General features: G+C 47.2%; 1 protein-coding gene across 1 annotated transcript in view; it reads right to left on the minus strand.

Moving 5' to 3' along the window:
- STAB2 (stabilin 2) overlaps positions 1 to 26267 on the minus strand; it is a 335756-nt gene that overhangs the window by 237616 nt on the left and 71873 nt on the right. The window contains exons 3-4 of the mRNA XM_073575159.1: positions 24687 to 24802; positions 648 to 733 (exon numbers count right to left, since the gene is read on the minus strand). Coding sequence (XP_073431260.1) covers positions 648 to 733; positions 24687 to 24802 — 202 coding nt within the window. The remainder of the gene's footprint in view (positions 1 to 647; positions 734 to 24686; positions 24803 to 26267) is intronic.

The following is a 26267-nucleotide window of genomic DNA, read 5'->3' on the forward strand; positions in this document are numbered from 1 at the left end:
TCAATAGTACCCATGAAAATAAGCAACTTTATATTATATTTGATCAGAAAGATCTGCTTTCTTTCTCTGCCAAAATTGATCAGTCGTTATCAAAATTTTCAATTCTGAGGTAAAACATATAATCACTGAAGACAGAATTTCCCATTTCTGAGATAGGAGATGGCGGCTGCTGCTGATGAGATTCTATGGAGATATGAGGGGGAGGAGGAGGGAGGAGCTCTGCCTCTAGCTCCTCCCTCCTACATAGAATCTTATCAAAAGTAACTGCCATCTCCTATCTCAGAAATGGGAAAGTCTGTCTTCAGTGAATACACATTTACCTCGGAATTAAAAATGTTGATAACTGATCAATTATAGCAGAGAAAATGCTATTTTTTTCTGATAAGATTTATTTCAAAGTTACTTTTTTCATGTGTACTATTGATTTCTAAAATAAATTTAAACAACAGTTACTATTTAAGTCATTGGAGGGTTATTGTACGTTTTAGGCTAAGATTGCGAGAAGGTGGGCAAAAGGGTTGAATATGAAGGTATAAAAAATGGGGGAGAGCCAAACTGTTTGGAAAAGTTAATTCAAGACTATTGTGAATGATCCAAAACATTTTTGAAGAGGATGTTAAGTGAACAGAAATAAAGTGCTGGCATACCTGACATGAGCAGATACCATTACCGTCCAGACCATCAGAACATGTTCCTCGATTACTACATGGGGAAGATGCTCCTCCTGGACATTCTGTGAATAAATTACAACAGTTTATTTAAGATTAAATAATATAAATCCATTAAAGCACAGCTATCTCAATTTATGCAGATTTGGGTGTCTGGAGCTTTTTCATATTTTCAACTCGTAGGCTCTGTAGCTCACAAAAGATTGCATAGACCTAAATCATCATTGCCAATTATCTCATTTCATCGGGTTTCCTTCCAAATTCTCAAGACTATTAGACAAGTTTCCAACCTGCATCAGGATTAGTAAGGAGTGAACTCGGGTTCAGCCAGACTTTTTATAAAGTCTGGTTCGGGACCCGAACTTGACCCCTAACACCGAATCCCATATAAGTCAATGAGGACCTAAACTTCAGTGCAGTAAAATGTCCGGAGTAAGGGCTAGGGGGCTGCAAAAAGGAAGAAAAATGGGAATAAGAGCAGGACAATTGCCATGCAAACAAATATGGATAGGGAAATGACTTCAAGGGGTTCTGTCACCATAGCAATCATGGTAAAATAGGAAAAAAATTAAAAACATTAAAATTTTAATCGCCGGAGAGCAACTTTTTCTACTTAAAATTTTAATAGTGCCCTCACAGAGATGGAGGATTGCTACAGCCAGTCCAGTTAAATATTTCACCCACAGAGCAGGGGGCACTGTACCCAGAGTCAGACTGGAGTACCTTGGGCCCACCAGAGAAAAATCATTCTTGGGGCCCACCATGCAGTTATATAGAAATGCTACACCACACAGGACACATCCTCTATATACCACACCAAACGGGACACAACCTCTATATACTACACCACAAAGAACACATCCTCTATATACTACACCACACGGGACACAACCTCTATATACTGCATATACTGCGCCACAGGGACACAACCTTTATATATGTGGCGCCCCTGAGGGTTCAGTCGCCACAGAGGTACTGCACCTCCTCCTGAGGTGTGGTGCCCCACTATCCAGGTAAGGTGGAGACTCCTGACCACACTCCAACACCTGCATCCCACACAACATAGTAGTGTAGCAAAGCACACTTTGGTGGCTCCCTGCTTGGAAAATGAAGCGTGCTGGGAGGCTGCTGGAGTTTAGTTTGCACAAAAAGAGCGGGAAGAGGATAGGATGTAGTCAGTTAGTCACAGGAGTCTGACGAGGTCAGTCTGTGAAAGGAGATCCCCTGAGTGGGATGGATGAAGGAAGTGCTGCAGCCGACCTCAGTGATCTGGGTCCGCTGGCACAAGAAAGGAACATTGATAGAAAGTCTGACTCTCCATAAGAAGGGAAGAATTAGTACGGAACGTGAGGAGAAGAAGAGAACCAAGTATCAGGGTTAGAGGAGAACCCTTCCCAAGTTCTAAGCGCAAGGCCGGGGTCCGGTCCCCGAGGTTGTATGGATACTAATGGTCCTGCAGCAGACACCGGAGGAATAGAAGTAGTGACCACTTTATTCCCACACCAGACTTGGGGGCACAACAGCAACGTGTGTGAGCCGGGACTAGGTAGAAGGAGTCCCCGAAGCAGGCTACAGCTGTCTGCCGTACAAGTAGAATTCTTAGGAACATCTGACAGGAGGAACTCCAGTGTAACTCAGTACTGTGAGTACTTCACTAAAAGGCGCTAAGAGGGAGACGTTCAGAAAAGGCACATATGTTGGCGGAGTGTTGGAAAGGAGTACTTCATTTTGCCTGGAAGTTGGCTGAGCTCCTGACCCGGAGGACACGGCACGGATGCGGTCACCTGTACCACAACAGACTGTGAGTAAAGCTTTGGAACTGCATGCCCTGGAGTCCTCCACTTATTCCTGCGTCAACCTGCCCGGCACTGCTACATCCCTCCTGCGCCCGACACTACACCATCTAAGTGTCACTTCACCTACTTTGCCCTGGGACTACAGCCCTGCCTGTGGAGGGCTATAACATCATTGCTGCACCACACCATCTGTCCCAGAGGAGCTGTTTGCAATGTCGGCTCATCATCTTCCTTGCCGAACACCACAGGTGGCGTCACGAATCACTTATAAACATTCACCACCATAAGCACACTGAAACGACCCCTATGGAGCCCCAGGGCCATGGACCGGGTCACTGCTGCCATGACAACTCCCGTTGAGAAGATCAACTGGCCCGGTACCGAGTACCCCACAGCCCTGGCGTGTGAGGGCGCTCCATATACTACACCACACGGGACACATCCTCTATATACTACACCACATGGGACACAACCTCTATATACTACACTACACGGGACACATCCTCTATATATGGATTGCCCGCCAGGGCAGTGGGGCTACTCGGTACCGGGTCGCTTCTTAAAGGGGATGTGTCACAGCGGCAGTGACCCAGTCCGTGGCCCTGGGCATCCAATTAAAGGAGATATTTACAGGGGAAAAATAAAGAGTTTGTAAAACGTTCATGGTGCCAGCTGTGGTTTCTGGTCAGAGGTGACCAGCGCTGCAGGGCAGATCCTCTGGGACTGATGGTGTGATGCAACAGAGTGGGAATAACTCTCCACAAGCAGAGCTTTTGTCCCAGGGCAGTGGTGATAGGAAAGATGTTGTGTTTGATGATGATAGATGTAGCAGTGCTGAGTAGGTGTTGCAGAAAGAATTCAGAGGACACAGATGGGTGCAGTTCCAAAGCTTTACTCACAGTTCTTGTGTGCACGAATGCCCGCTTGGCGCTGCGTCCTCCAGGTGAGGGGTCTAGCAAACTTCCAGGCAGATGGAGAACACCTTTCCAGAACTCCCTTCAGTGTGTTCCTTTCCTGGCCGTCTCCCTGTGCTGATTTCCTCCCTCCTTTCCAGCACCTTCATAAACAGTGTCCCAAGCCAGCAGACTCGGATCTTAGCGGCAATAACCTTTAGGTCCCTGGATCCTATATGTCTGCCTTTTCAGCGAGTAATTGTGGATTTGGCTGCAGCACTTGCAATGCTCAGAGCCTCTGGTTTATCTAGCTGAGTCCGTTGTCCACTCCACTAGTTTTAGGGCCAGTCCCAATACTGCGACCTGATCCCTCCACCCGATGTCAGCCGGCGTAGAACGAGCCCCACGGACAGTATGGTCACTGCACTGTGCCTCTAGGATCCTTTCCCTCCTCTGGGAGCTTCCTTCAGTCTTTCTCTTCCCAGCAGCTCCTCTGACCAGAGGCTGCTTCACACGTCCTTCCACTTCCTCCCCTCAGGGCGGATCCTCACTAAACTCACTCTCCAGCTCTCATCCTACTAACTCCACCCACCTCCCAACACCCTTTAACACCCAGACAGGGTTGAGATCCTCCTCCCGTAGGGTACATCCAGATACCCTGCAGCTATAGGGTGTGTGTTAGGTGCAGGTGTTAGAGTACTGTCAAGTGCCACCACCTTACTTGGGACGTAGGATACCACAGTTCTGAGTGAGGTGCAGTACCTCTGTGGCGACTGAACCCTCAAGGGTGCCACATACCCCCCTCCCATTAAACGCAGCACATCCACGGGCTGAAACAGAGTAAAGTGATGCTACAGGAACATACAAAGTTTTTGAACACATGTGTCAGAACTTAAAACAAATTCAAACACAACTTCCCTTTACGGGAGGCACTTTCTCTTTAACGTTATGGAGCGCCCCCAAGGGCCATGGGTTACTCGGTACCGGGTCGGTGTCTTAAAAGGATGTGTCACGGCAGCAGTGACCCGGTCCGTGGCCCTGTGCGTCCAATGGAAGGGAAATATTTACAGGGGAAAAATAAAGAGTTTGTAAAGTGTTCGTGATGCCACCTGTGGTTTCTGGTCAGAGGTGACCAGCGCTGCAGGGCAGATCCTCTGGGACTGGTGGTATTGCAGCCAAGTTGGTACAACTCTCCACAGGAAGAGCTTTGTCCTAGGGCAGTTGTGATGGAGAAGATGTTGTTTTTGATGATGATAGATGTGTCACGCCGCCTGTCACACCGCTTTCACCTGGGGGCGGGACCTCAGTCCCGACGTCACGTCTTCCGGAGCCGCGGCCGCTCCGGGGGTCCCGTCGGGTGCACACGCGCACCTCTTGTACTTAGTTCCATGTTTGCACCATGTTCTTTGTGCGCACAAGCGCTTTTCTCAGCTCCTCCTCCGGGCCTGTCCTCTCTATGGTATTGGAGGACTTGACCTGGAAGTCCTGGTGATCATGTGCTATATCAGGCTACCTCTTCCTATGGGAGGTGCCTGATTATTGTTGTGCTTCCTGGCTTGGTCTGCTTTGTCCTTGCCTGGCTGTGCGCTGTATTCGGGTCCTTTGACTTGTGCTCTGTTGTGCCTCCTGGCACATGTTCTGTTCCTGTATTCTGACCTGTGCTCTGTTGTGCCTCCTGGCACATGCTCTGTTTCTGTATTCTGACTTGTGCTCTGTTGTGCCTCCTGGCACATGCTCTGTTCCTGTATTCTGACTCGTGCTCTGTTGTGCCTCCTGGCACATGCTCTGTTCCTGTACTCTGTTGTGCCTTCTGGCACACCTTCTGCCTAGCCTTGCACTCTGACATACTTCTCTGCGCACGTTCTGTCTAACTCTGTACTCTGTGTATAATATAGCATGGCACTACTGCAGGGTGCGCAAGTAGGTTACCCAAACCAAAGCTCAATAGTGAAAAGTAACTTGGCACTCAACTTAAGGGTCCATAGAAGAAAATTTTATTATGCAGTCTGCAAAACGTTTCGGCCTACATGGCCTTCAGCAGTCCGGCTGCTTGGTGATGGGTTTCAGGCTGAACGCGGTTTCCACCGCTTGTCTTGGTAGTATAGCAGGTCCTTATGAGACATGGGAGGTCAGTGGTGATGAGCGTCAGGCTGGACGCAGTTTCCAGCCTGACACCCATCACCACTGACCTCCCATGCCTCATAAGGACCTGCTATACTACCACACGGCAACTAATATAACTACAGAGAAACTGGTAACAAACCTTCTTTTCAACGTAACAGGTTCTTCCTACAACTATTCTGAATTAATATACGATACTAGGGAGCCGGACAGCTCACCTACAAGTTTTCCATTACAGTAGGAACTCACGCTTGTTCCCCATTTCTCCACAATACTTTTAAGCAGTCGGACTGATGAAGGCCATGTAGGCCGAAACGTTTTGCAGACTGCATAATAAAATTTTCTTCTATGGAACCTTAAGTTGAATGCCAAGTTACTTTCACTATTAACTCTGTACTCTGACGTGCTCCTTTGCACGTGCCCTGCTTTGCTCACACCCGGGCGTGCTTGTCTGTGCACGTCATACGTGCTCTCGTGTACTTGCCTTGCACTACCCTGTATCAAGCGCATTCCCGTGTGCATGCCTTGTAGTCTCCTATACTCTCTGTGCTTCTGTACACTTGCCATGTACCCTGCGTGTCCATGTGTCCACGCTTTGCACGTTCCTGCAGACACACTCACTCGTGTCTCCTGTGAGCCGGCCACCTGGTGCCAGCAGTCGTGGTACCTTACTCCCTTGGGCTTGCTCCTGACATTCCCTGTATAGGGGGTGGTCCTCACTGGGTCAGCTCACCCTGGGAGGGTTGGTGCCACGACCCAGAGAGTCCACTCCAGGAGTCGCCACAGTATAATCAGGCCATGGACCCCGCTGGGGCCATGGCTCCCCCCAAAAGGAGCTGGTGTTTCTTCGGGAAAACCAGACTAGGATTATGTCATTTCTGAAGTCCATGGAGTCCCGTTTATCGGTCTTACAGCCCTCTGATCCTGGGAATGCTTCCCAGTTGGCCAGCCTCCAGCAAGAACTCACGCAGCCATGCGACACCCAGGCCCATATCCTCAACTATATTGGAGTAGGCAGATTCCCGGCTCCTTTCCATACAATCCGTTTCTGCCCAGGCCTCGGCCCCGCACCTGCTTCCATGCTTATGCAAGCCACCCCAATATAGTGGTGAACCTAAGTTTTGTCGGGGATTTTTGAACCAATGCCGGTTACATTTTGAGCTTTTGCCTCAGCACTATCCCACCGATCGCGCTAAAATAGCCTTCATTGTTTCCCACTTAGAGGGGGAGGTGTTAGCGTGAGTGAATCCAGTCTGGGAGTGTAATGATCCACTTATTTCTCAGCTTTTCACCTTTTTGGACAACTTCCGCAAGGTGTTCGATGAGCCGGGTTGTCTGGCTTCCACCACTGAGTCCCTCTTTAACCTCCATCAGGGTACTCTATCGGTAGGACAGTATGCCATCCGTTTTCGTACCTTGTCCTCCGAACTTGGTTGGAACAATGAGGCCCTCGTACGGTTCTTTTGGCATGACCTGTCTGGTCAGATCAGAGATGAACTGGCAGGTCGGGATACCCCCACCTTTATAGAGGATCTGATCTCTCTGGTGACACGTATAGATCTGCAGTTCCAAGAGCGTGCCCGTGAATCAGCCAGAGAGAGAAGGCCTCCTCGTCTCCGTTCGACTACCCGCAGACCTCTCAACTCGCGCCCCGTGCCCTCTGCGATCTCCATGGCAGAGCCTATGGAGGTGGACCATTTCAAGATGGCCGAACGGGGAGGAGAACATAAGGAGAGGCTTACACTTGGTCTCTGCTTTTACTGTGGGAGTCCCTCTCATCTCCTTCGCTCCTGTCCCAAGAAGTCGGGAAACTTCTCCACCTAGGATTGTAAGAAGATGTCTCCTTAGGTGTACATGACTCCTCTCCCTCCCTGGTCATGTCTGTTTTACTGAATCTTGGTACCAAGTGTTATTGGTGATGAGTGTGTGCCAGGGGAAGCACTCAGCCGAGTGGTTTTGCTCAGAGTTCATACGCTGAGCTGCTGAGGTCTGCTGGAATGATGCCGCCCTCCGGGGTTTGTTCCGTAGAGGCCTGTCTGAACGTCTGAAGGATGCCTTGGCTCTCCACCCTCCGCCTGATTCCCTGGAGGACGCTATGACACAAGCCATCCGAATGGATTGCAGGCTACGGGCCAGGGGAGTGATGCAGATTGAAACCCCGTTATTTTCCCAAGGAAGGGGAGCCTGTCCTACATTGGAAACCATGGAGATGGGAACCATCGACGTCAAGGAGAAAGAAAAGAGACAACGGCGCTTGGGAAAATGCTGTTTTCACTGTGGTGATTCCAGACATTGGAATAAGGATTGCCCCTCCTGTCCACTGACCAGCAAGCGACTGAGCCCGGGTGATTGTCATGGAGGTCCCCCAAGCTCTCAGGTACCTTTTTCTCCATTTTCAAAAATGTTATTGCAAGTGGAACTTTGTTGTGGGAGTGTCTCCACACCCACTTCTGCTTTCATGGATGGCGGATCGTCGTTGAACTTTATTGACTCTGACTTGGTGTCCAGGTGTAAGTTAGGGACAGTTAGGCTGGAGACTCCTATCCACGTTGTTGCCATTGACAAAACACCACTGGCTAAGAATGATGTCATATTTTTTACAGAGGAGTTTCTCCTTAAAGTGAGTTCCTTGCACCAGGAACATATTTCATGCTTTGTTATGGACAACCTGCCTGCGGGACTGGTGTTGGGGTTCCCCTGGTCACAATTACATAATCCAGTGATTAATTGGGAATCTCGGGACATTGTTAAATGGGGTCCCTATTGTTCAGAAAAATGTCTTGCTACTGTGTCTGTGTAGTCCGTGGGTCTGGAAGGTATTACGGAGTACCTAAAAGACTATATGGACGTTTTCTCTGAAAAAGAGGCTGAGGTTTTACCACCACACCGCCCATTTAATTGTGCCATTGACCTGGTTCCAGGTGTCAAATTGCCCAAGGCCCGCTTGTATATCCTTTCGGGTCCGGAACGGGCTGCTATGAAGGAATACATTTCCGAGAGTCTCCGTAAGGGACACATTCCTCCTTCTGTCTCTCCTGTGGCGGCGGCGTTCTTTTTCGTAAAGAAAAAAGACGGTGGTTTACGCCCATGCCGCAGTTTTCGAGAGTTAAATAAGATAACTGTGAGAAATACGTATCCCCTCCCACTTATTCCTGATTTGTACAACCAGTTGTCCGGAGCTAAGTGGTTTTCGAAATTAGATCTACGGGGAGCGTATAACCTTATCCGAGTCCGGGAAGGAGATGAGTGGAAAACTGCTTTTCTCACTACTGAAGGGTTGTTTGAAAATTTGGTCATGCCTTTCGGTCTGACCAATGCTCCAGCGGTCTTCCAAAATTTCATCAATCACGTGTTCTCTGATTTTATTGGACGTTTTATTGTGGTGTATTTGGATGACACACTGATCTACTCTCCTGATAAACAGGCTCACATTGGTCATATTCGAGCAGTCCTCCAAAGGCTTCGGGAGAACTGTTTCTTTGCTAAACTAGAGAAATGTTTATTTTTTGTACAGGAACTATCTTTTCTGGGGTTCATTGTGTCTGCTGAGGGGTATCGCATGGATCCTAATAAGGTGCAGGCCATTGTCGATTGGGTCCAACCTTTTGATTTAAAAGCTCTGCAGTGCTTCCTAGGATTCGCCAATTATTATCGCAAATTTATAAGGGGGTTCTCACAGGTGGTTAAACCCCTCACAGACATGACTCAAAAGGGGGCCGATATCAAGAATTGGTCAGCCGCAGCGATAGCGGCGTTTCAGTGTTTAAAAAAATGTTTCATGTCTGCTCCGGTTCTTATTGAACCGGACCCGTCGGAACCATTTATTGTTGAGGTGAACGCCTCAGAGGTGGGGGTGGGGGCGGTATTGCACCAGGGACCTGCCACTTTGACTAATTTGAGACATTGCGACTTTTTCTCGAAGAAATTCTCCCCTGCGGAGAGAAACTATGATGTTGGGAATCGAGAACTTCTGGCTGTGAAGTTGGCCTTTGAAGAATGGAGTCATTTTTTGGAGGGGCTGTCCATCCTATAACCGTAATTACAGACCACAAGAACCTAGCTTACATTGAGTCAGCTAAAAGGTTGACTCCTAGACAGGCTAGATGGTCACTTTTTTTTTCCCGATTCCACTTCTCTATCACTTTTCGGCCAGGAACCAAAAATGACAGAGCTGATGCTTTGTCACCCAGTCTAGATCCGGTTTCCCCCCCGAACCTCCATACTCCATTTTTCAGCCTGGGGTGGTGGTGGCAGGTATTTCTAATATGTTAGAACGGGAGATTCGGGAAGCCCAGTCTCTTGCACCTCCGGCTAAGCCGGTGGATAAACTTTTCGTACCAAATCAGTTTCGTCTCAAGGTCCTCTGGGAGTTCCATGACTCAGTTCTGGGTGGACATCCAGGAATTTCGGCTACCTGGAAGGCCATTGCTAGAATATTCTGGTGGTCTTCTTTAGCCTCTGATGTTGGGGAATATGTGTCTGTGTGTGATGCTTGTGCCCATGCGAAAACCCCCCATAACCGGCCGGCCGAGGAATTGGTACCACTGCCAATTCCTGAGAGACCATGGACTCATTTGTCCATGGATTTCATCACCAACCTTCCCCCCTCCAAGGGTAATGTCGTCGTTTGGGTTGTGGTGGGCAGGTTTAGTAAGCAGGCACATTTTGTACCTTTGGCAGCTCTACCTAATGGGGAAATATTGTCCAGATAGTTTGTTGAGCATGTGGTGCGGTTGCTTGGGGTACCCTCGAATGTGGTGTCTGACAGAGGAGTATAATTTGTTTCCAGATTTTGGAGGGCATTTTGTAAGAGGTTGGGTATTGGTCTGTCCTTTTCATCTGCTTACCATCCAGAGACTAATGGGCAGACCGAGCGGACCAATCAGTCTCTGGAGCAAATTCTGCATTGCTTGACCTCAGCCCGACAGGATGATTGGTGTACTGCATTACCTTTGGCCGAGTTTGCGTTTAACAACCGCATTAACCAGTCTACGGGTACATCTCCCTTTTTCTGCAACTATGGGTTTCATCCTCATTTCGGAGAGTTTTCCCGTTTGGACTCTGGGTGTCCTGGGGCGGATGAGACTATCCAGCAGTTGGGGGAGGTATGGCGGGAGATCCAGAGTAACATTACGAAGGCCCAGGATAAATATAAGTTTTTTTGCAGACAAAAAACGGTCCGCGGGGCCGGTGTTCCAGATTGAGGATAAGGTATGGTTATCTACCAAGAATATAAGGCTCAAGGTCCCCTCTGCGAAGCTTGGACCTAAGTTTATTGGTCCCTATGAAATTACCGAAGCGGTTAACCCAGTGGCTTTTAGGTTGCGCCATCTCTACGGATCCCCAATGTTTTCCATAGGGCCCTTTTGAAACCTGTGAGGTCCTGTGGGGAGGGATCATCGTCTTCCCCACCACCGGTTTTGATAGACGGGCAGTCTGAGTACGTGGTGGAACAAATTGTTGACTCTAGGTTGGTCCGTCGTGTCCTTCAATATCTTGTCCATTGGAAAGGCTACGGTCCTGAAGACCGGTCGTGGGTTCCTGCTCGATCGGTTCATGCGGATCGGTTGGTCTGGGCCTTTCAGGCCAAGTATCCTGAGAGACCCGGGGGTCCAGTGGCCCCCCATTGAGAGGAGGGTACTGTCATGATCCAGGATGGGCTTTGTCTTTGGCCCGTCCTGATCAGACAGGGGTTAATTGTTTCTGCCTCTCTCTGGCAGAGGGCGGCTATTTAATGCTCACTTGACCTAGGTCCGGTGTCAGTTATACTCCTGCCCTCGGCTGAGTTAGTTGACCTCGTGCGTACGTGTGCCTTGTGCCTGATATCTTGCTTGCTTGTTTGGTTTTGATCCGGTTCTGTCCCTGTTACGAGTTCTGCCTGTCCCTCTTGTACTGCGCTACCTCTCTGTGTATGACCCTCTGCCTGTGACTTGACTATTCGCTGCTCGTCCCTCTGGAACCGCACAGCCCTCTCCGTGTACGAACCCTCGCTTGTCTGACCTGCGTTTTCCTCTACTACAGTTTCCCTGCAGTAGGTACATTATATCATCTGCAGCAGTAGGACGCTAAGCCCTGCCCCCTGCAGTCACATGATCTAGGTCCTGGGACTCCTTACTATTTTCAGTGCCGCAGGTCCTGTCTGCTTGAACCGTCACTACTGTATTGGACCCCGCGCTCTCCCATAGTGGGGGTAAGTCACCCTGCTCGGCATGGCAGTTTGCCGACGCTGACAGGGTCCTGACACTTGAGTCCTGACAGATATGCTGTACTCCTGCGTGGTAGTCTATTTGAATGACATCCTCGTTTTGTCTCCAGATCTCTCTGCCCACGGAAAGAATGTGTCAAGTCCTCCAGCACCTGAGGGAGAACCGCCTTTACGCCAAGCACGAGAAATGTGTTTTCGAGCAAACGTCCTTGCCATTCTGGGGGTACATTATCTCGGACTCTGGTCTACGCATGGATCCGGCAAAGGTGTCCACCGTTCGATTGGCCACGGCCCCATGGGGTGAAGGTAATCCAACGCTTCCTTGGTTTTGCAAACTTCTACCGACAGTTCGTTCCCCATTTCTCCTCGTTGGTTCGCCCCATCTCATCCCTTATCCGCAAAGGAGCTAACCCAAATGCTTGGCCTCCTGAGGCTGAAGATGCCTTCCAGTCCTTGAAACAAGCCTTCGCCTCTGCTCCAGCGCTTCATTGTCCTGAGGTTAGTAAACCTTTCACTCTCGAGGTGGACACATCCTCTACCGGGGCCAGCTCAGTCCTTCTGCAAAAGTCTTCTTCTGGACGCTTAGTCACCAGTGGCTTCTTTTCTAAAGTATTCTCCCCAACTGAACAGAACTACTCCATTGGCGACAAAGAGCTATTGGCCATTAAATTGGCCTTGGAGGAATGGAGATACTTACTGGAAGGTGCCATACATCCGTTCAAGATCTTCACGGACCTTAAGAACCTGGTGTATGTCTAGTCCGCACAGAGGCTCAACCTTCGGCAAGCAAGGTGGTCCTTGTTCTTTGCCTGCTTTGACTTTGAATTACATTTTCGGCCTGGCGATAAAAACATTAGAGCGGATGCGTTATCAAGATCTTTCCTGTCATCTGATACTGCAGAGGAATCTTCTCATATCATTGACTCGTCCAAAGTAATTACCGTGGCTCCTATCAAGTTAACCACATTACCTCTGGGAAGAACCTTTTTGGCTGAGAACAACCGAAAACAAGTGTTAAACTGGGGACATTCGTCAAAGATTGCCGGCCGCGTTGGTGTCAAAAAGACTTTTTTCCTGATCTCTCGCTACTATTGGTGGCCTTCCCTTTCCCAGGATGTTAAAGACTTTGTGACATCTTTCCCTTCCTGCGCCTAGAACAAGATACCCAGACAACCACCCTCTGGTCTTCTGCTCCCGCTTCCTGTACCGTTGGCTCCATGGCAGCACATAGCCATGGATTTCATTACTGATCTGCCTCATTCCTCCGGTTGTACTGTGAACCTAGTGGTGGTAGACCGCTTCTCGAAGATGGCCCATTTTATTCCTCTTCCCGGTCTACCCTCTGCTCCTAACTTGGCGAAGACCTTCATTTACCACATCTTCAGAATTCACGGTTTCCCTCTGCACATCGTGTTGGACAGAGGGGTCCAATTCACCTCCCGGTTCTGGAGAGCTCTATGCGGACTCATAAAAGTGTCATTGGATTTCTCTTCCACCTATCACCCCCAAACCAATGGGCAGGTGGAACGTACCAACCAAATTCTTACATCCTATCTCCGGCACTTTTCAAATGCTCATCAGAATGACTGGGTCAGTCTACTCCCTTGGGCTGAGTTCGCCTACAATAACCACTCCAGTGAATCGTCCACCTTTCTTCATCATCTTCGAACAGCATCCCAGTGTGCCTCTACCGGTACTTCCTGTCTCGGAGGTACCTGCTGCCAACTCTTTGTCTGTGGAGTTCTCCAGGATATGGCAGGTGACCAAAACCGCTCTCGAGAAAGCACGAGACAGAATGAAACTACATGCTGACAAGAGGTGCCTGGATGTTCCTCCATATCTCCCTGGTGACAAGGTGTGGCTTTCCTCCAGATACATCCGCCTTAAGGTATTATATTACAAAATAGGTCCCCGTTACATTGGTCCTTTTGAGATCCTCAGGTGTATTAATGATGTTGCATACAAATTGAAGTTACCCCCTTCGCTCCGTATTCCCAATTCCTTCCATGTGTCACACCTCAAACCTGTGGTACTTAACCGGTTTCATCCTTCTCCGGGCCACACTCCCCAGCCTGTTGGCATGGGGGATGAGTTTGAGGTGAGTGACATTTTGTCCATGAAGATTAGGGGGAAAATCCTTTTCTTAATTGATTGGAAGGGTTTTGACCCTGAGGAAAGGTCACGCACCTCAGATTTTGTCGAAGTTCCTCTCCAGCCTTAGAAAGAGGGGGCGTAAAGGGGGGGATACTGTCACGGCGCTCTCACCTGGGAGATGGACCTCGGTCCTGACGTCACCTCTTCCGGAGCCGCGGCCGCTTCGGGGGTCCCGTTGGGTGCGCATGCGCACCTCTCATACTTAGTTCCATGTCTGCACCATGTTCTTTGTGCGCACGCACGATCTTCACAGCTCTTCCTCCGGGCCTGTCCTCTCTATGGTATTGGAGCACTTGACCCGGAGGTCCTGGTGATCATGTACTATATCAGGCTCTCTCTTTCTATGGGAGGTGCCTGATTAATGTTGTGCTTCCTGGCTTGGTCTGCTTTGTCCTTGCCTGGCTGTGCGCTGTATTCGGGTCCTCTGCCTTGTGCTCTGTTGTGCCTCCTGGCACATGCTCTGTTCCTGTATTCTGACTTGTGCTCTGTTGTGCCTCCTGGCACATGCTCTGTTCCTGTATTCTGATTTGTGCTCAGTTGTGCCTCCCGGCACATGCTCTGTTCTTGTATTCTGACTCGTGCTCTGTTGTGCCTCCCGGCACATGCTCTGTTCCTGTACTCTGTTGTGCCTCCTGGCACACCTTCTGCCTAGCCTTGCACTCTGACATACTTCTCTGTGCACGTTCTGTCTAACTCTGTACTCTGACATGCTCCTTTGCATGCACCCTGCTTTGCTCGCACCCGGGCGTGCTTGTCTGTGTACGCCAAACGTGCTCTCGTGTACTCACCTTGCACTATCCTGTATCTAGAGCACTCCTGTGTACATGCCTTGTAGTCTCCTGTACTCTCTGTGCTTCCGTACACTCACCCTGTACCGTGCTGTACCCTGTGTGTCCCTGTGTCCACGCTTCGCATGTTCCTGCAGGCACACTCACTCATATCTCCTGTGAGCTGGCCACCTGGTGCCAGCCGTTGTGGTACCTTACCCCCTTGGGCTTGCCCCTGATACTCCCTGTATAGGGGGTGGTCCTCACTAGGTCAGCCCGCCCTGGGAAGGTTGGTGCCACAACCCAGAGAGTCCACTCCAGGAGTCGTCGCAAGATGTAGCAGAGTTAGATAGGTGAAACAGGAATAATTAGAGGACACAACAGAGTGCAGTTCTAAAGCTTTACTCAAGTCCTCAAGAGCCGGTGATACCCGCTTGGCGCTGCGTCCTCCAGGTGAAGGGTCCAGCAAACTTCCAGGAAGATGGAGAAAACCTTTCCAGAACTTCCTTCAGTGCGTTCCTTTCCTGGCCGTCTCCCTGTGCTGATTTCCTCCCTCCTTTCCAGCACCTTCACAAACAGTGTCCCCGGCTGACCTGAGGTGAACTGATGAGCGTAGGAAAAAAGTCAGAAACTTTCCCACGCTAATTAGTTCATCTCCAGGCAGCCAGGGAGGCTGCGCAGAGCTGAACTAAGTCATTCTGTAGTAGTTTACAGTGGGGCTGGGCGCATTAGCACCAGTCCTCATTGTAAATTATTTAACCCCTTGTGAAGGATTACAGCATGGGACATGACAATGGCGGAGAGGTAAGGATATTGTTGATTTTTTATGTTTTTTTTTGCAGATCATGGTTTAATTTTGGAATAGCAGAGTAATAAAAATTTGTCAAAAACTTGGTGTCTTTATTTCATTAAAAGACTTTTTAATTAATGTCTGTGTTTTTTTAACCCTTTCATAGTCTATTGTTAATAATGAATCGGTGTCTTATTGACACCTCTCCATCATTAATCGACTTAATGTCACCTTACAATCCAATGGTGACATTAACCCTTTGTTATTAACCCATTCGTCACTGGTACAGGGCAATGAGAATAGAGAGGATAAGTGTCAGAAAAGGCACATCTTATAGATGCGCCTTTTCTGGGGTGTCTGGGGGCAGATTTTTGTAGCTGGGGGGCAAAAACAATGGTCCCTCTCAAGGCTATTAAAATCTGCCCTCACTCACTTGCTTTACCTCTCTGGTTGACAAATTACCGCGGGAGCCCACGCAATTTTTGACAACGAATTAACCCCTTAAATTAACACCTACACCTCCCAAATTTTACACACAAACCCTCATCTAATTACTAGTGAAAGACATATAAAAAAAACATGAAATGAAATGGTTGACTGTATGTAAACCATGTGTCATTTCATGTCGGGTTGGGGAATGATTTTACAAAACCCAGCAATTAATTTTGCGGCTATTCTGCTATGTAGAACTCTATGAAATATAAATATATATATATATATGTGTGTCTCAATGACATGTATATATATACAGTATATATATACACTCACTGGCCACTTTATTAGGTACACCTGTCCAACTGTGTGTTAAGACTTAATTTCTAATCAGCCAATCACATGGCGGCAACTCAGTGCATTTAGGCATGTAGACATGGTCAAGACAATCTCCTGCAGTTCAAACCGAGCATCAGTATGGGGAAGAAAGGTGATTTGAGTGCCTTTGAACGTGGCATGATTGTTGGTGCTAGAAGGGCTGGTCTGAGAATTTCAGAAACTGCTGATCTACTGGGATTTTCACGCACAACCATCTCTAGGGTTTACAGAGAATGGTCCGAAAAAGAAAAAAAATCCAGTGAGCGGCAGTTCTGTGGCCGGAAATGCCATGTTGATGCCAGAGGTCAGAGGAGAATGGGAAGACTGGTTCGAGCTGATAGAAAGGCAACAGTGACTCAAATTGCCACCCGTTACAACCAAGGTAGGCAGAAGAGCATCTCTGAACGCACAGTGCGTCGAACTTTGAGGCAGATGGGCTACAGCAGCAGAAGACCACACTGGGTACCACTCCTCTCAGCTAAGAACAGGAAACTGAGGCTACAATTTGCACAAGCTCATCGAAATTGGACAGTAGAAGATTGGAAAAACGTTGCCTGGTCTGATGAGTCTCGATTTCTGCTGCGACATTCGGATGGTAGGGTCAGAATTTGGCGTAAACAACATGAAAGCATGGATCCATCCTGCCTTGTATCAACGGTTCAGGCTGGTGGTGGTGGTGTCATGGTGTGGGGAATTTTTTCTGGGCACTCTTTGGGCCCCTTGGTACCAATTGAGCATCGTTGCAACGCCACAGCCTACCTGAGTATTGTTGCTGACCATGTTCATCCCTTTATGACCACAATGTACCCAACATCTGATGGCTACTTTCAGCAGGATAATGCGCCATGTCATAAAGCTCGAATCATCTCAGATTGGTTTCTTGAACATGACAATGAGTTTACTGTACTCAAATGGCCTCCTCAGTCACCAGATCTCAATCCAATAGAGCATCTTTGGGATGTGGTGGAACGGGAGATTCGCATCAGGGATGTGCAGCCGACAAATCTGCGCCAACTGTGTGATGCCATCATGTCAATATGGTCCAAAATCTCTGAGGAATGCTTCCAGCACCTTGTTGAATCTCTGCCACGAAGAATTGAGGCAGTTCTGAAGGCAAAAGGGGGTCCAACCCCTTACTAGCATGGTGTACCTAATAAAGTGGCCAGTGAGTGTATATATTATATATATAGTGAGGTAGCGCTGTCATTCAAGTAGGGGATACTCGCTTAGCCGCAACAAAACCAGATCCGGCACGGGTTTTCACAAAACAATCATAGTCCCTTCGGTTTATTCAGCATCATAAACCATCACAGCAACAGAAAACAGCATATAATCAGCATAGTGTCCATTACAGAGTTTCCCTCTGTTATCCTGTAGTCATATAAGTTATGCACTGTTCAATGCGCAGGCTTCCTAGCCCCAAGTTATCTCACCCTGTCAGGGTTTCCTCATGCGGCTTCACTATGCTGCACATGTTCATTCCCTCCAGGGAACTAACAGGCACACATCGCCATTACTCACAGCCACTTCACAGGCTGTTAGCCAGGAAGCCCCATCTCAGCGGGACCTTCCACACTGGACCAACCGGGTCCCAGCATTCACCACATGTGAGCTATCCTGGCCACCTTATACGGTCCGTAGCCATGCCCACCGGGTCACATGGCTATGACCTCATCACAGGTACTTGAATCATTCACACATTTTTATCACAATGTTCTCAAACACACCACCTGGGTGGGTTTGTAGGTAACTTGGTCCGCCCGTCTCTCCAGTTACCTGGAGACTTCTCCCTGACACAGTAAAACAATTAAGACTGATGACCGCACCAACCTGTCTGGCCTGAGTCTGACCCACTCAGCATCTCACAGGAACTAATGTCTCTCAGCCTCGTACGGCCCATCGAACTGCCACTGGCTGACATTCTTCGGCCACCTGCCATGTCACTACTTGGAGGAACCATTCGAGTCCTTACATCTTGGGTTGAAGGCGGCCGCCACCTGGTGTTCTCTGGCTGTTAATATCACCAACTGCCGAGTCTCAGGTGCCCAGTGCACCTTACACGCCTTGACCGCCTCTTTGAAAGCCTCATGTACACCTTCCTCCGCACAGGCTTCTTGCATGTCTTCGGGTACCTCGATCACAGATTTGAAGGTCGAGGTCTTGCTCTCTTCCTGGACAGAAGACTCTGACTTTACCACGGACACTTCCCTCACTACAGTTGACCCGACTGGGTGACTGTCTTCTTCCGTTCATTGCTCACAAGATTTTATCTCTTCACGACCCTTTGCCAAGATGGATACTGGCAGTTCCGTCTTGTTATCACTCGTGCTCACCCGCGGTAAGTCTTCGTCCAACTTCCTTTCCTGCCGAAGACCTTTTACTACTCCTCTGAGTTCTTACATCTCTTCCCTAAGGGTCTTGTTCACGTTTTGCCACGTTGACAGGTGATCTATGAGCTCCAAGACTTCTTTCTCGAGCCCCTCCACCCTGTGCTCGGCCATTTGTCTCAGGACCCTTTCTCGTTCGAGATGTTCTTCCACTGTCTCTTTTATCAACTGTATCTTATGGTCTTGTTCTTTTTCGGCCATCACGTGTCGCACCACCACTTCTCTAATTATATCTTCAACGGGTACCACTGGGTCAGCCCTATCAGTTGAGTGAACCCTCCAGTCACCCTCTGACCGTGTGTCTAGTCTTGTCGTCTCATCTTCCAGCCGACCATCCGTCATGTCACGAGACGTCCAGGTCCATACGTTTGGCAGATATACCTCTTCTTCCGGTCAGTTTTACCTCTGACCTGTCCACTTTAGGAGGCGTTACCGTCTCAGTGTCTGCTGGCCCCACAGCCAAAACGTTTCCATCGTCCGACCCTACGTCATCAAACAAAACAAAATCCCAGCCCCTCTCCAAGGCATAGACTAAGGTATCCCGCCCCCTTGGCACTCAACGTTATGGGACGGGTCAAACATTACTCTGTCTACCACATAGTTCACCATGACCCCATGTTTACAGCGAACCTGGACCATTTTCTCGGTCAGCCAGAAAGTGAGCAAAGTTCCTGTCAGAGTCACCTGACTCTTTGAGTCCAGCCGACCAGAGACTCTTTTCCGGCGCAACATCACAGTACACACCTGCGGCCCATCGTTACTATCCGGAAAGGATATCCCACATTCTAACCAAGTCATACACACACACACACTGCGGTTCCCCAGACATACCCACTGAGGTACCCAGTGCTGTTATTTCTTCAAACTCGGCCCCTTTCTGGACCACCACCCCACTTTGGGTTGCCGCCCCCTCCTGGGACTCCACCCCTTTTTGGGTTACCACCCCAATTTGGGTCACCACTCCAGTTTGGGTCACCGCCTCCCTCTGGGACTCCACCTCTTTTTGTGTTACCACCCCAGTTTGGGACTCCACCCTCTTTTGGGCTACCACCCCGATTTGGGTCACCGCCCAATTTGGAATTCCACCCCCTTTCGGGATCTCCCCATGTCCATTATACCGGTCTTCTCAGACGACAGTTCACACCACACAGTTTTTGTCTCTTATGATACCACACAAGTCCTTGCTGGCACCACTACAGCTCCTGCTGTCACCGATCACCGACACCACCGGCTGCTGTTCACACACAGCTGCTGGTGTTCTCTTCGTAACCCCGCCAAGTTACAGGAAGCCGCTTGTCCACTTCGTAATCCCACCGAGTTACCGGAAGCCGCTGTCCCCTTCGTAACCCCGCTGAGTTACAGCAAGCCGCTTGTCACCTTCTTGACTCCCACTGAGCCACCACTGGCTGAGTCGAGAAAAGAAGAAAAAAAAACACCACACAAAACTCACGTGTCCTGTCTGTGTGCTATTCAGGACGTTATATCTCCTCCTGAGACCATCCAACACACAGGGCGCTATTCAGGGAGCCGACCCTCCTCCCAGGGTTTCCCAACACACCGGCCTCACCAGGTCCAGGGGCTCAGTGGGTGCTATTCAGGACATCCGTCTCCGCCTGAGACTGTCCAACACTTATGCCTCACCAGGTCATTCAAGTAAGGGATACTCGCTTAGCCGCCACAAAATCAGATCCTGCCACTCATCCTCTCTCTTGGGACATCCACACAGTGCCCCCTAGCGGACACAGTGGTCACTACACCACAATATATACAGTATATATGTATTCTATGTGTATATATCTATTCTTTCGTTTCTTTATTAAACCTGTCAGCATGATTTTACTGTATCGCGCACTGAATTGCCGGCTTTTCTAATGGACACCGGGTGCATATTTCTCGCAAGTCACACATCTGGTCCGTGTGTAATGTGTTTTTTTTGCGCACCCATAGACTTGCATTGGCGTACTATGGGCGTAGTATGCTGACAATCACAGCATGCTGCGATTGGCACGGACAGTAAAATATACGAGAGAAATATACGGCTGATGGGAGCTACCCCATAGAGAATCATTGGTCCGTGTGCAATGCGTGTTTTTAATGCCTCTCACTTGTCCGCATTTCTCTCCAGTGTGATGCCGGCCTAAGGCCTCGTTCAGACGTCAGTGCGTCTGGTACGTGTGGTGACAGTTTTCACAAGTACTGGCGACACTTACACATGTAGACCCACATTCCAGTGAATAGGTCTGTGCACTTGTCAGTGTGTTTCCACAGACAGCGTGTCTGTGGGCAAAATACGTTAACATGGCTGTCTTTGAACAGCAGCACAGGCCGCAAAACATCCTGCACACGTGCACACTGATGACACATGGATGACATCCTTGTGTCATCAGTGTGACACGTACCAGTGTCAGGTAAGCAACAGTACAGTTAGTGCTGTTCCCCGATGCTGAAGACAGCTGGCATCATTCAGCGTGTTCAGAGCGAGCAGAGGAGAGTGATGAGATTTATATTCAACTGATAACAGTGAGAGCAGGCGGCGACTGATTGGACTATCTCATCAGCCTTGACCTGCTGCTGCTAATAACAGTGAGAGCAGGAGTGGCTGATGGGAGTATTCATCAGCAGTAGCCTGCAATAAATAAATAAAAAAACCAGCGTGGGTTCTCACGTTGATCTGCGGTGAATTCACTGAGCTGAACTGCAGTAACTGTACCGCTGGCGCCGGTACGTGTGATATTGATGTGGCACACAGTTGCCACATGTGTGTCACAAGTATTACACATACGGACACGGATATCTCCTGTACTGTTTTTTCCGATACCGGAAATATCAGGACCTGTGAAACCGAACTAGGGGTTTCTAGTATGTATGCTTGGCTATGACCTGTTCCATAAAGTTGTTGCACTGTTCTACGTCCTTTGCACTAAATAAGATTTAGATGATTTGGGAGGGATTGACACACCATCCAAAGTGTATGGGGGCCAACTGACTCTTCCCTGACAGATTAAGACAGGGGTCAAAAGAAACAGGAGGTTGGAATTCAAACATTTGATGATTTTTGTTTGGCACAAAGATAAGCCACTGCCAGAGAATTAAGCCCAAATTTTCCTGTCTATGGGGGAGTTGGGATAGATAAATGTCATCTGACTGCTATCTAATGAGTTTAGCCATCTTTGGAGACTACATAGAGTGTGTATCTGTCAACGGTCACAAGCTCTACTACAATTCTGCTACGATAACAGCAGTTTTTGACCTACTTTCATGGGTGTTTGTTTTAACGGGAAACTAATTGGAATGACTTATTTAGAAAACACAGATAAAACTACTTTGTCATCACCTCCAGAGCTATGCAGGCAGCCACTGCCCACCTCAGGAAGGATATGACTTTTTAGATAAGCAGACAGGCTATTTATCCTCAAAGAGATGACAACAGAAACCATGTGCAAACTCTATTCTAACAAACAGGCTTTCAATTTTAAGTGCAGGAAGTTAAGGAAAAGGAAAGGGAGCATGAACCCAGACCTTAGTAGATGCAGCTCGGATGACCCATCAAATGAATATTAAATTTTGATGTACTTTATATCAATTATGCAAATGAAAAGTACAGTACATAGTCCAGTGCGGTTAAATATTTTTCTGCTTGTTATGGAAAAAGAAATAGGATTTTTAATTTACTCTAAAATCCAAAATAATTTTTAGTGCAAATTTCTCTGCTGGTTGCTGCAGAATGTGTAATAAATAAATTATTTATTATACAATTTAATGTATTCTTCAGTTTCTCAAGTTAGGATGTGCTCACACATTGCGGTGCATTTGTTTTCCTGCAATTGCAGTAGAATCATCATTTTTTTGCCACGATTTTAGTAAATCATTACAAAACAAAGTAAAAAAAACACAATAATGTGGCTGCAAAGTCGAACGCAGCCATAGAGTATGTGCACACAATGACTTTTTCAGGCAAGTTATGGCTGAAATCCTCTTTAAAAAGTGCTGAAAAAAATGTCTAAAATAATGAACATGCAGTATGCACTGCAGTGTCCAAATGACTTGCTGTGCATACTTTGTCTTTTTGAGGTTTTTTTCAAAGCACTTCAAGCTTTGAAAGTTGTGAAGTAGCTAAAAGATGTGACATGACCATTCTTCAGGTGGCTTCCACTTGGAAGCCGCTCATTAGTTTTCATATACACAGATAACATAAGACGACAGTTGCAAAACCTCCGCAAAAAACAGTCAATTAATTAGTAGTTTCTGGAAAAATACCACTGGTGTTTTCTTGATGAGTTTTTTGTTTGAAAAACTGAACAGATCCATCAACGTCTAAAAGATGCTGTGTGCACATACCCTTAAAGAGGACCTGTCACCAGGGCAAAATTGGCTAGTTATTGCTGTCGTTTTTTCACTCCCATGTTCCTATGCTTTTATTGTAGGACAGTTGGTTGTAAAATTCCCCTTTAACTAGACAGACCATTGAAAGGAATATGGTTCATATTTATGGACCACACACAGATTATGCCATCAATATCTAATACGTGGGTGAATAAATCACATGGATATTTCTTTATGTACTTCATGGTCCACGGTCATCCACTTTTCATCTCCAAGACACTTGTTCTCTTGATAGGGCAAATCATATTTTAGTGGGCAGCTTTATGATATCAACAGAAACCTAAAGAATTCTAGTCTATGGAATTTAGTATATGGTCTGAACTATTAGGGTAGGTTCACACGAGCATATAAAAATCATTCAAAATTTCTCCCAGAAAACTTGGACATTATTTTCTCACTTGTCATCCTTGTATAATCTGCTTTTTTTCTTTTTTTTCTACAGTAGCTGCTATTAATCATTTACAAGACTATTTACAGTTTCCTAAGTAACAAAATTGGAATGTATATGAAAGAAACAGATGCTATACTCTGGCTTTGTGTGGCATTCCATTATTTTTGCACACCCATAGACTTCAAGGCGTGAGTCTCATAAGATTTCTGGGAGAAACTATGCATGCTGTGATTTTTTTCATACTCAGATTCTGCCAGTGAAAAAAATTGCTCATCTGTACTGCTCCATTGAATGACATTGGCCCGAGTGCTGTTTGTTTTACTGACAGTACTCAGACCGAGAATAGGGTCATGCAAACGTGTCCTTAGGGTAAGATCCCATGTTGAGTATTTGGTGAGTTTTTGATGTTACAGATTTTTTTGCAGCATTTCTGCACTAATTAGCTTATGTTTTCTTTCATTGTGTTTTAGTCATGTTTGTAGTAATATATGTCATGTTTTAAGTAAAACTGCTTTGTGTTGCAAACGTCCTATTACCTAAAGGTTCGGGGAGCACTCATTTCCTGCTAATTGGCCAGTGTAAACAGGTTGACAATTAAACAACAAATGAGCCAAGCAGTCTTTAATTGGATGAATTAGAAATAATAAGCTTTTGGCAGACTCTAGTGTACCTCCCAGCTTTCAAATTTTAGCCATGCTCTTAACTGCACCCCTAGCCATACCCATCTACCATTTCTTTCTACCCTGGCAGGAGTAGATGTCAGAGGGGGCAATGAGGGATATTCAGAAAACCACCCGGGACAGTGGGGCATAAACCCAAGTCAGAGACTTTCCCACTGTATCCGGAACAATAGATTAATTTTTGCTACTTAATTAAATGAATGCAAATATGTGCAGAACAGAGAAGACGTATGTCAGAGAAGAGGAGGAACTGCTGAGCAGTGAGCAATGAACTCCTCAATAACACACACGGTGAAGCTTGCATGGCAAGGAGAGGAGACATCACAAACATAGGGTGAAATTTTGGCCTTGACCTTCCTGGGACAGCAGAACATCTTCAAATCAGGAATGTCCCACTGGATTCGGGTTGAGAGCTATGTACAGGGTAATGAGATGTTCATGTTGTTGGTCACACAATCATCTATTAAGTGTTTATTGCTATGCAAAAAACTTTCAAGATTCTAATTAAAAGTTATACAATGTACACAAGGGATAAGTGGAAATGGAATCCACCAACAACTTACAATATACTGTATTTATACCAAAGGCAAATGTTCGGTAGCAGAGAGTTTGTTATAGGTTTTCAAACTTCAAAAGCTTACCTATACAGTCAGGTCCCCAGAACCCAGGGCAACACTTGGGCAGAAGTTTATCTGTGGCACATATGTGTCGGCAACCAGGAAGTGAAAGAGAATATGATGTTATTTCCAAGTAATACCTTGAAGAAAAAAAATTCAACTGTCATTCAGGATCAGACTGATCATTGCATATCATACATAAAGTATAACAAGCATCACTTCAAGTTTTTTTCTGTTTTTTCAAGGCATACATCATAAGGGTAATGTGGGTATTTTTGTACAAACTTAAGAATTGTCTCTACGACACCGCTTACATAAAGAAAAGACAGTTTATCAGTTGGCTGATGTCCATTGGCCTGCCTGCTTAAACCAAGCATACACATAGCAAAGTAGTTTTGAATGGTGGTCATTCATTTGAATACATGGCTGTTCATGTAGTACATTGATGATTCAGGTCTGATACAGTATGACTAGCTCTCCATGAAGTCTTTAATTACTGGATAATTTCTATGCATTACTCTTATTATAGGTTATACCATATTTGTCTGTGAATTGCCAGTGTGTGTATGCTTATTACACTTATAGTAATACGTGTGCAGGCCTATATTTTGGGTTTTGCTTCAGTTTTTTGTATTCAGTACATATGGGCGCATAGTTGCCTCCTTGGTCTTTGCACTTTACAGTGGATTACTAACGTTTTCAAGTCCCTTGGTGTTTTTCGTATTTTACAACCTCACAACCTGGAATTTCACTTTTTAGAGAGTTTGCATCAGTTCATGTAAAGAACATGCCTAAAACTGTGAACATTTGGTTTTGTTTCTTGTAAAGGTGTAAGGAGGTGGCGGAGACCCTCATTTGCTCCCCTTTCATACACACGGAGCCCATGCAACCCTTTTTGTATGTTGAATATGTCATGTGTAGTGTTGTTTTTACCTCTGCTGTGTACTATGGTTTAATATGTAAAGTTCCCTTTAATTCTATGTACTGTAATATGATGTCTGTGCCATGTTTTAGTTATGGACAGAAGAGGTTGATTAAAGGGGCTGGGCTAACAGCCTCAAAAGGAACAGGGAGTTCCTGTCTGGAGTCAGTGCCTGAGCAGGCTGGCCCATGGCAGGTACTCAGCAGTGTCTGGAGCCAAAGACTCCCCTGGAGGAGAGAGTGTGTTGCCCCTGACCCCCGGGCACTGAAGCGGGCACCAGGACTGCGGTAAGTGCCCCGCCGAAGATTATAAGCGTCCAGATACCGGCTTGTGAATTACAACTATTACTGCTGCTGCTAGGGATGAGCGAGTACTGAAGTATTCGGACTCGCTATACTCGTACCGAGTACACCGTAATACTCGGGTATTCGGTACAAGTAGCGAGTCCAATGATAGTCAATGGAAAATGCAAGTAATTGTCTGCTGGACCCTACAAAACAGTCTGGGGGCTGAGGAAAAGGCTAAAAAATGTGTACGGTAAATGTTAAAAAAATGTATGCTGTAAACAAATGTATATAACATGGGGGCACCTGGTCATGGGCTGTATGAGTTGTTTTACACCACTGCTTGGCTAGAATGTACAAATACTATTTGAAGTCCTGTCATTTTTTGCCAGCAGAGCG

The sequence above is a fragment of the Dendrobates tinctorius genome, unplaced genomic scaffold, assembly GCF_039654945.1.
Source record: "Dendrobates tinctorius isolate UK_male_01 unplaced genomic scaffold, ASM3965494v1 ptg000043l, whole genome shotgun sequence".
NCBI lineage: Eukaryota > Metazoa > Chordata > Amphibia > Anura > Dendrobatidae > Dendrobates > Dendrobates tinctorius.